The sequence below is a fragment of the Neolamprologus brichardi genome, chromosome 3 (assembly GCF_056152115.1).
Source record: "Neolamprologus brichardi isolate AB-2024 chromosome 3, ASM5615211v1, whole genome shotgun sequence".
NCBI classification, from domain to species: domain Eukaryota; kingdom Metazoa; phylum Chordata; class Actinopteri; order Cichliformes; family Cichlidae; genus Neolamprologus; species Neolamprologus brichardi.
In genome coordinates, this window is record NC_142106.1 from 32,280,356 (window position 1) to 32,291,242 (window position 10,887).

General features: G+C 39.3%; 2 protein-coding genes across 3 annotated transcripts; both read right to left on the minus strand.

Moving 5' to 3' along the window:
• Positions 1 to 673: 673 nt before the first annotated feature.
• Positions 674 to 7,436, minus strand: LOC148104231 (uncharacterized). 2 transcript variants are annotated; one of them, XM_087836866.1, is made up of 2 exons: positions 7,261 to 7,436; positions 674 to 2,185 (listed from the first exon to the last, which is right to left on the minus strand). In XM_087836866.1, exons 1-2 carry the CDS (start codon positions 7,306 to 7,308, stop codon positions 674 to 676), a joined length of 1,560 nt encoding a protein of 519 aa, XP_087692992.1. In that variant the 5' UTR covers positions 7,309 to 7,436. The 2 variants fall into 2 exon arrangements, with proteins under 2 accessions (XP_087692992.1, XP_087692993.1); XM_087836867.1 differs by lacking the exon at positions 7,261 to 7,436 and having other exon boundaries at positions 674 to 2,206.
• Positions 7,434 to 9,602, minus strand: LOC148104232 (tripartite motif-containing protein 16-like). Its single transcript, XM_087836833.1, has one exon. The coding sequence runs from the start codon at positions 9,446 to 9,448 to the stop codon at positions 7,868 to 7,870; it is 1,581 nt and encodes a 526-aa protein (XP_087692959.1). The 5' UTR covers positions 9,449 to 9,602; the 3' UTR covers positions 7,434 to 7,867.
• Positions 9,603 to 10,887: the final 1,285 nt, after the last annotated feature.

Below are 10,887 nucleotides of genomic sequence, written 5' to 3' on the forward strand. Positions count from 1 at the left end.
TGTTTAATGTGCACCTGGATTAAATTAAATGTTTTGCTTGATGTCTTATATGGTTAAACTATCTTCATTATGGAGGCTACATGGAGTTATATGAATGCTTTGACCATAAACACACTCTGTAAAACACTTTGAGATTTGCTCAAACTTTAGGATGGGCTTCATTTTGGACACAGAGAGCAGGTATGCATAATAAACTGCCAAGTTTGGGTAAATTTCCGTTTTTATATTAACAAAAAGTTAAATTGCAATGTTAACACTTTAATTAACCAAATAAAAACATTCCACAATAAAAATCAACTTAATTCATTATTGATCAAATCATTTGCAGTGTATGAAACGACAGAAGTTTCTTTGTTATCATTAATAAGACCAAAGAGCTGTGTGAGAGCGACAGCAGTAGATGGAGACAAACATCTTCAACTTGCAGGTGGAATCAAGCAGAAAAATTAAAACTAAAAGACTTTGTTGCTACATTGGAAAGAAATGCAAAAGCTAAAAAATATTAAAACTGGAAAAACATGCAAGTGAATATACATTTCATGTTTGGTTTGAATTGTGTTAAAATTTAACATTTTAATAACTGTAGATTCTTCACACTGAATTCAGCAGTCACTTAAACTTATATTCATCTGGTGAAATGAAAAAAAAAACAAAATAATGAGTATAGCTACAATTAGCAAAGTTTACAAACCATCTCTGTGACACTAAGAACTTTTCCACAGGAACAACAACCCTGGAGAGAGTAGCCAGACATAATTTCCTGGTACCTGTTACCATCCCAGTAGTAAACTTTCCCACATGAACACTTCCAGTCCTGCTGCTGCTGGGTCGTGTTTTGGATATTTTGCTTTCCAAGTTGGACAAATGGGACCAGGTCTCTATTGTGGTTGACACTTGCTATCAGCTTCATTGTGATTATTTCTTCTCTCTGGTGCTGTCCGGTTCTCCTAATGAAGGACAGCGTGGAGGCAGCAAAGTTCCACAACACCTCCACCTTTTCAGGTCGCGGTACAGGCTTTTGTCCATTCTCCCCCTGATATGTGATTAATGTAGAAGTCGTCCTGAATTGGGTCGCAGTTTTGATTGTGTCAGTAAATTGAAAAACTTTTGAAGTGGATGATCGAGAAACTTCTTCTTTCCTTGTTGTGAGGCTGCTGAGCTGCTTATTGTGACAGCACAGTCCATACACAGCTCCATCCTTCAAGTTCTTTGCACACTTTTTATCACATAAACCAGTCGTCCAATCAGACTCTTTGGGCAGACTGACCACCCACCTCTGAAAGCTGCTGGCTGTCTTGGTACAAGGGATTAGAAGAGTTGCGCAGCACTGCCCCAGCCAGCTATTGTAGAAAACCTTCCTGTTGTCTTTGGACAGCGACATGCCAGGACCCAGAGACTGGGGCTTAAAGATCAGGTCTGAACCAGTGGGAACAAGCTCCTGGTGATGTTCAGGATCAACCACAGTCAGCAATGATCCCCAGAACTGAGACGCTTGCTTCACCATCTTCTCCCCATTCTGTCTCATCTCCTCAACCAGTCTGTCCCGATGGCTGCCCGGCTCCAGCCCTTTTCTCAGATCCACAGCTTTGGCCTTCTCCACATCCTGATGCACCTGAGAATACATCTGCAGAAACCTGAAGGTGTCCTTCTCCTTCTGTGCTGCTTCCAGGCTGCTCTTGCTGGTTTTCAGGGACACCATACGAGCAGAGACTGAGCTCTGGACGCTGGTCAGAGAGATGTCACGCAGCTTAGTCACAGCCTCAATCAGACGCACACTGCAGCGACCCAGCTTCTCTCTTTCACTCTTCTCCCACTTTTCCAGACTCACATCCTCATCGTCTGTTTTTTCCTGTAAGATCAGCTGCTCAGCTTTCAGCTTCTCCAGGAGCTCTTTGTGGGCTGTGGAGAAGGTCTTCATATTGTGTAGGCGGTGCTGGTCCTCAATGGCGCAGGAAACACACACACAGGTCATGTCGTCCAAGCAGTAGTACTCCAGGAGCTTGCCGTGCTGAGAACATTTGGTGTTCCCACATAAATCCATGGGTTCAGTCAGAGGATGAGTCTGCAGTAACACAGGTGTGGTCAGGTGGGCCTGGAGGTGCTGGACACACATGGAGATCTCACACTTCATGCACGTCTTCTTTGCTGGTTTCCTGTCCTCTGCACACATGTCACAGAGGATATCCTTTTGCATTTTTTCAGACATGTTTTCAGAAATTAGGTCTTGGATGGAACTGCCCAAATGTTTGTCAAAACTCGTTGTCAGTCTGCTTGTCTCTGGTCCCAAATCTGCTGTGACTGTTCAAGTTCTACTGCAGTATCATTTCCTGAGAAAGATACTGCTCACATTATAGGCTATAAACCTTTATTGCCATGCAGTAGTGTCATATGTTTACTTTGTCATCATAAAAAAAGAACTTTGGCCTATGTCATCATTAAAAAGTGAAGCCAAAAGTCATCTAAAGCCAAAGGCTTCACTAAGCTGCCAGTGTGTGTGCCTTATGGAACTTCAAGCAGAAAATCAAATGCTCTGTTTATGAATAAACCATTTCGTAGAAGTAATAACATTTCGGGGGTTGACTAGATGATGTTGTTAACTACAACTGGCAACTGGTTTTAACAAAAAGGAAAAGGCTTCATAAGAGTTGGCTGCCTTTTTCCTCCATGTAAAGTAGATGTAGGTCTGTCACATTTGACATAATCCCTGTCATCAAAAGATTAATACATTTGTTCCTAATGAAATGAGCGGTGATTTCAGGGAACAAATTCAGGATCAGTTTTTCTCTTTTTTATTTGTAAATTTTGGAAATATTTTTAAGGGAACGTTTGACAGGTCTTATTTCTCAAGACTAGTTCTGGATCATTAAAAAACACTTGAACAAACTTGCATGTTTCTGTTGTCTCTATCTGCTGAGACAGCTCCAATATGACTGCCCACAGCATTGACTATAAACCTTTGTGGCATTACAGTACTGTCAAATGTTCCTCAGCTCATAAAATATCAGTCAGTTTATAAATGATTCACCACAAGGAAAATCAACCCTCAGTTGCCAGGATAAACACTGCACCTAGATTAAACTAATGCCACGTGTTAAATGAGTGGCCTTTGTGGAAATTGTTTTAGAGAATTAACTGTCATATTGGAAAATGGTAGTCAACTGACCACAAAATAAATCAGGTGTTGGTAAATTACAGGATGTACATGGAGTAGTTTACCTGTGTGTTGTGATAACTACTGGCTACTAGCTACTCGATAATAACCCCTTGGGTCTATTCTGCTTTTTATTTTTGTAATACTTATAATGAAGACAATTATTTTTTATATAAGTCAAAATATCTGATGGGTATTTAAAGAGTGACATTTGAGGCAGAGCTCCTGGTAGTATCTGAACCCCCATATTTATTAGGTCATCAATTCTTTGGAACTGGATTGCCCACTTTGTATAATACAAACTTTTATTTGAGTATTATGATGTTCTGTGTTTGTCTATAACTCACAATATGAGTTTGTCCTTAGACAAACTGGAAATTATTAATACGATGTGGAGTGTACACTTAGCTGGAAGTAGGAAAAATGTCTCTAAAATAAAATTCATGGCATCAAAAGATTTTGCTTGTTTGGTCAGTTTTATATTTGGTCCATCTTGAGATTCTAGAATGATCCAAACTATGATCACTCTTTTAAACACTTTGATCAAAAGTCATAAACTTCAGGCTGGACTGCATTTTGGACGAGGGCGTTTGGTGTACATTATAACTTATATACATATATTTATGGAGCTTGTGTGTGTGTGTGCGTGCGTGTAAAATTTAAATGAAACGTTCTCACTAAACATTTCATCAAGTCAATAAAACATTCCAAAACTTTAAACGTAATACATCTTAATAATGTTTCGATCGTTAACAGTGTATTGTAAAGAAAAAGGATGTTTGCCTTTGTTGCCATTGACACTAAATAAGACTAGAGCTCTAAGTGCCATCTCAGATGACCACCAGTAGTTGGAGGCAAACATCTTTATCTTGCAGATGAAATACAAGAGAACCAGTTCAAACTAGGACCTGGGAACAGTAATTTTTTCCTACATTTTAAGCGCATGAAAAAGATAAATACTTGAATTAATTAAAAAAAAACACCAATAATTTCATATACTGGATATAATATGTGATGCATCATACTACAAGTTAATCCATGAAGATGCATCAAAAGGCATTAATCTGACAGACACTTATTCAATTACCTTTATTCTCATTCAGTTACCATCTCAGTGAAGCATGGAATAGTTCTTATGATTAAAGTAATAAAAGAGTAATAAAGAGGTTAGCTGGCCTCTGCACACATTTCACAGAGAATACTTTGTGGATCCATCTAAATGTTTTCAGACTTTAAAAAATCAGAATGTCCTGATCAGAATTGCTGAATATTATTCAGTCCTGAGAGAAGTCCTTACTGCTCTTTGTTTCACTCCAGTTCGATGTACTGTAGAATGTCCCAACCTCATCTCTCAGTCTTTATTATGTCCAGTGGCACTGCAGTTTAGATTAATGTTGTCACATATTGCACTTTGTACCATTAAAACAAAAACTGAACAGGTGGAGTCAGACAAATTTCACAGCATAAATATGGATGTGTCAACACAGAAACACCCACCAAAGTTTAACTTGCAAACACACTTTTGTGATAAGGTAAAAAAGACATGGACTTATGAAAAAAGCCAAACAAATGACGAAATTAAGGCAACAATAAAGCGATGATAGTTTAGCACAAAATCTTATCATCCATTTATCCTGAATTCACATTTTCTCAGTTTTATGAGTCCATGTTTTTGCACAACTAAGACCACATAATCATTTTGATGCAATAAACATCATCACTAAATGAGCCAAAGAAATCATCATATTCTGGTCATATGAATATAAAGGTGTTTCTAAGATAATATAAGGCTGTTATATACTGAAGTTCACAAACTACATCAGTGATGGTGAGGACCAATAATTCCTCTATGCATTGTATATGCATAACACTTACGGTATAACAATGATTCTGGTTTAATCTAGTGACTCAAAAACTAGTGAGGTGTACACTCAGGTTTTAATACTGAATATTCACTGGATAAAACTAAAAGACCCAAAATGCTTTGTTGAACTTTTAAGATGGAAAAATATGTATATAATAAACTTTTTATTTAAAAAATAATTCTAAAAATTTTTTATATTAAAAAACTTAAAAGTGCAGTGTTCTTGCTTGAGTTAATCAGAAAAATAAAACCATTCCACATATTAAAATATACTCTGTTATTTATCAGATCATTTACATTGTATAAATCAACTCTGGCTGTACAATTTACAATGTGAGAGTACCACCAGTAGATGGAGACAAACATATTCAACTTGCAGGTGAAATAAAGCAGAAACGGTTCAAACCAAAATAATTAGTTGGTGCATTAGAAGCAAATACCAAAGCTAAACATATATAATTAACCAAAAAGAGGTTCACTTAATGAATATGATGTGATGTATGACACATGATGTATATTCCTGTGACAGAAACTAAATCGGATACATTAATAAATATTTGGTGAGTGAAAAAAAACATCAGCAGAGTTTACAAACCATCTTTGTGATGTTTTCACCATCAGTCATTTTCTACAGGAACAATTACCCTGAGGAGGGTAGAAAATATTATGATAAGAGTAGCAAGACAGCACCAGGGAGGGGAAATAATCACAATAAAAAATTTCTGCATCCCAAACCCCATTACCAAACCAAATGCAAAAGTTAGAAATTATTAAAACTGAAAAACATGCAAGAAAATATACATTTCATATTTCATTTGAATTTTGTTAAGTCAAAGTTAATCATAAAAAAGCATCATACTGAATTCAGTCAGTTAAACTTATATTCATCTGCTGAAAGGAAAAATAAAATAATGAATAGATCTACAATTAGCAAAGTTTACAAACCATCTCTGTCATCACTAAGAGCTTTTCCACAGGAACAAACAGACTGGTGGGAGTAGCCAGAACGATGATCCAGAATGTGGGTTTTAGACAACAGCATGGGTGTTATTTACAGAAGTTCACAAAGCACCGCTGTCATTGGTGGGGAACCAATAATCTTTCCACAAGAGCAGATTGACTGGGAAGACTTGGAGCCTAAAGATGCTCCATAATTGAATCCATGACCAGACTTAACCTTAAACTTCCTACATGAGCATTTCAACTGATTCTGATATTGTTGTGGAAATCCTCCAAATTGAGATGTTGTTAAACTTGAACTAAAGGACAACACATTTGTCGCTTGCTTTTCTAAACCCTGGAGACAAACAAAAGGCTTGAGGTCTGAGCTGGTAGAGCTGATTGTTACTGTGAGTAAGTTTATTCTCTGGTGCTGCCCAATCCTGCTGAAGAATGCATTTAGTTTGCATATTTAGTTTCACACAGTTCATTTCAAATTGTTCTTATGTAAACTGTTATTTTTTCTTTGTCATATTTGAGTGAAGATTAAAAAAAGGCAGTTTTTATATTTCATAAGTCACGTTACATTTCATCCAGTCAATAAAAACCTTCCACAACTTCAAACTCCAATGACTTTATTATTGATTAGATCATTTACAGTGTGTACACATGAAGCTAAATATTTCTGTTTACTTACATCAGTATCTTAGCCTCCTCCCATCAAACCTGCACAGGGATAAATGCACACGATCCAGTATGGAAGACACATAATTAGCCAAAGTGCCTGCATTGATAAAGCCTGTAAGCAGGGCCCAGAGGATGTTCAGGGGTGATCTTGAAGCATGCTGAAAGGTTACTTTGATACAAAAACATGTCGACTACCCCAGCTGTGAAGCAGTAACACATTCAATACCAGCAGATGGAGACAAACACTTTAAAAAGGAAGGCTGGATAAGAAAACTACATTATATTCAAGCCCCAGAACAGAATGACAAAATGAAAAAAGGCAGCTTTTATATTTCAAAAACTCACATTTGTTATGGAAAATTCTAGTTTATCCTCACATTTAGATTTGTGTGTTTAGGTATAACCTTTGTATGCTCAGAAGGATGAAACTCAGGGCCAGCGCCAGGAGCTTCCTGGGAAAACATAGTGGGAGTTGCTCTCTGCCCAGCCACAGCCCCTGGGACAGAAACCTGTTGTAACTAAAAGATACACTGCAGTAACACAGGTGTGAGATCTGGCACTTCATGCTCGTCTTCTTTGCTGGCTTCCTTTTATCCTCTCCACACATGTCACGGAGAACAGTTTGTGGCTCTGTTCTTCTCCTTTTTGTTTGTATGTTGTTAGACATGTTTTCCCAGCAGGAATGCCTCCATGAATGCAGTCCTTGATGCTCTCTTTTAATGAAACTGAGGATTGCTTGAAATCTGACGAATCCTTGAGTGTTTCATTTTTGATTTATTTATTTTTGCCTGTTTCTGGTGAAAGTCTTCAGCCTGCTCAGGAGCACTCCACAACAGTTTCAGCTCTCTGGAAAATATCTCACCACTGCTAAACAACACACTGAAAGACTGGTCAGACAAGTTTGACTGAAGCTCCCTTGTAATGTTTGCAGTTCGGTTTAACTAACAAGAAACATTCTCAATGTCACAAATACAGAGTAAGCTATCGATTATATTTAAGCAGCAATACACCAGCCATAATTTAGCACAAGAGTGTTGAATTTGCACCATTTATGATGACAAAACCTACTTTAGACTACTTTTGCAAGTTTTAGCAGTAGAGAGACTTTTGCACAGCCAGCACCACATGTTCATTTACAGATAATCAGCACTTTAAGAGGAACTAAAATTTACATGGTTAATAAGAAATGTGGTGATGTGGGTTTTGGACAACAGCATGAGCATTAGTTACAGAAGTTCACAAAGCACCGCTGTTATTCGTGCCGCACCAATATTTCCACAAGAGCAGGTTGATTTGGAATACGTGGGATAAAAAGCCCCATAATGGTATCCATCAGTAGACTCACCATAAATCTTCCCACATGAGCATTTCCACTGATTCTGATATTGTTGCTGAGCTTGAAAATATGTCTTAATGGGCAACACATTTGTCGCTTCCTTTTCTAAACCCTGGAGACAAACAAAAGGCTTGAGGTCTGAGCTGGTAGAGCTGATTGTTACTGTGAGTAAGTTTATTCTCTGGTGCTGCCCGATCCTGCTGAAGAATGATAATGAGTCTGGAAAGCTCCACACAACTTCCACTATTTGTGGTCTGTTCATCTGTTGTTCCACATTTCCACCTGGAGTGTTGATCACTTGTTGGGAAACCTTATAATGCTGTTGGGGCGTTTCAAATTTATGCATCCCAAACCTCATTACAGGTGGAGTTTCTTTCATAACCAAACTAGCCTCTGTTGTGAGAGAGAAGAGCTGGTTACCTTGGCAGCGTAGGCCATAGACTTGTCCATCTGTCATATAGTTTCCATAAGTATTGTCACATAAACCAATGGTCCAGTCACAGTCTTTGGAAATGCTGATCACCCATCTCTTAAAGTCAGGAACAGGAAGTGTACTCTTAATTAAGAATAAGTAGGAAGAACAAAATTTCATCCACTGACTGTGGAAAACCTTCCTGTTGTCAGTGGACAGCGACATGCCAGGACCCAGAGACTGTGGCTCAAAGATCAGGTCTGAACCAGTGGGAACAAGCTCCTGGTGGTGTTCAGGATCAACCAGAGTCAGCAATGATCCCCAGAACTGAGACGCTTGCTTCACCATCTTCTCCCCATTCTGTCTCATCTCCTCAACCAGTTTGTCCCGATGGCTGCCCGGCTCCAGCCCTTTTCTCAGATCCACAGCTTTGGCCTTCTCCACATCCTGATGCACCTGAGAATACATCTGCAGGAATCTGAAGGTGTCCTTCTCCTTCTGTGCTGCTTCCAGGCTGCTCTTGCTGGTTTTCAGGGACACCATACGAGCAGAGACTGAGCTCTGGACGCTGGTCAGAGAGATGTCACGCAGCTTAGTCACAGCCTCAATCAGACGCACACTGCAGCGACCCAGCTTCTCTCTTTCACTCTTCTCCCACTTTTCCAGACTCACATCCTCATTGTCTGTTTTTTCCTGTAAGATCAGCTGCTCAGCTTTCAGCTTCTCCAGGAGCTCTTTGTGGGCTGTGGAGAAGGTCTTCATATTGTGTAGGCGGTGCTGGTCCTCAATGGCGCAGGAAACACACACACAGGTCATGTCGTCCAAGCAGTAGTACTCCAGGAGCTTGCCGTGCTGAGAACATTTGGTGTTCCCACATAAATCCATGGGTTCAGTCAGAGGATGAGTCTGCAGTAACACAGGTGTGGTCAGGTGGGCCTGGAGGTGCTGGACACACATGGAGATCTCACACTTCATGCACGTCTTCTTTGCTGGTTTCCTGTCCTCTGCACACATGTCACAGAGGATAGTTTGTGGATCCATCTTGATGTTTTCAGACATTTTTTAAAGCAGGATGTCCCATTTAGATAAGTTAAGAATGATTCTGTGTTCAAGTTCAAGTCTTTCAAGTCCTCGAATTTTGCTCCTGTCTCTAACGCACTTTACAAAGAGTCTCTGTTTACTCTCTGATTCACACTGAAGGGGTGGGGTCAGACCAGCGTGACTGCAGCTGTTTTATAATGGCTGAACTTAGGTTTCATTTCTCACGAGGTGCCAACGAGTATGGAGGGAAATTTGCATAAAAAAGGGCTACGCATGCGCATGATATGATCCAAAAAGGTAAACTAAGATTTACAAATGCGTGGATCGATTTTTGTTGACATCTGGGTCCTCCAATCCACTCAAAAATACGAAGCACACACGTAAAATAGTGATGAGGGACACTGTGCTGAAGCTTCGGAGGGTGTGTCGAGAAATCCATGAAGTCTTTTATTAACTGCGTGTGGAGGCTTGTGTAACCGGTGTGATTCTGCGTTGTGTCTGATCAAAAAAGGTAAAAGAAAGAAAGGCCTCCAAGTAAATAATTTGCCCACTCCAGCTCCTCTCCCACAGGGGAATTGTAGAAAAGGGCTGGCATTTATTTTTACATTGAACATAAAGTATGGATTTACACGTAACATATTTGACATAAGATAAAACAAAAACAACAACATGAAATCCGACATACCTGATCAAAAAAGGTAAAAGAAAGAAAGGCCTCCAAGTAAATAATTTGCCCACTCCAGACCAAATACAAACAGTGGGGAAGAGGGTTAGCTCAACCCACCACAACTTCCAAGCTAGCAAGAAGTATATATCCATGCTAGCATTTATGGCGCCTAAAACACATTTATGATACACACATACTACACACTTATAACATCTAACAAAAAACAGGCTTAATAATGACAATAATTGAACTAAAATCGCAATCAGAAATATCAGGGTGGCTAAATATGCATTATATGTGTGTTTTAAAGTGTTGGGAAAGAAATTATACCAACCTCTCCCACAGGGGAATTGTAGAAAAGGGGAGAGGCAAAAGGGGTACACTGTATTTATAGGGTTGCACCAAAGAAGAAGAAGAAAAGAATGAGGAGGGGCTCTAACTGATAATGAACATAACTACAGGCTTGGAGGTCCTAAAAGTCAGGTATAAAAGGAACGGTTTGGGGGTTTACACACATTTTGTGTAATTATAACAATGTGATTCATGACCCTGTTACACTTGCTTCGTTGTGGGCGAGTGACGTCAGCGATGAAGTCGGAAGCCTCGCTGGTTCAAGTGTTGGCGAGATTTCTGAAAGCGTATTAAATGGATTGGATCCCTGCAAAAATTGCGTGTTAGTGTTCCAACTTGTTTTTATTGCGGGTGCTTTTTATTCCAAGGTGAAGTGTTATTGTGTGCGAAGCAACTGGGGCACAGCAACAACACCTGGTTCATGGGTATCATTCAGAGG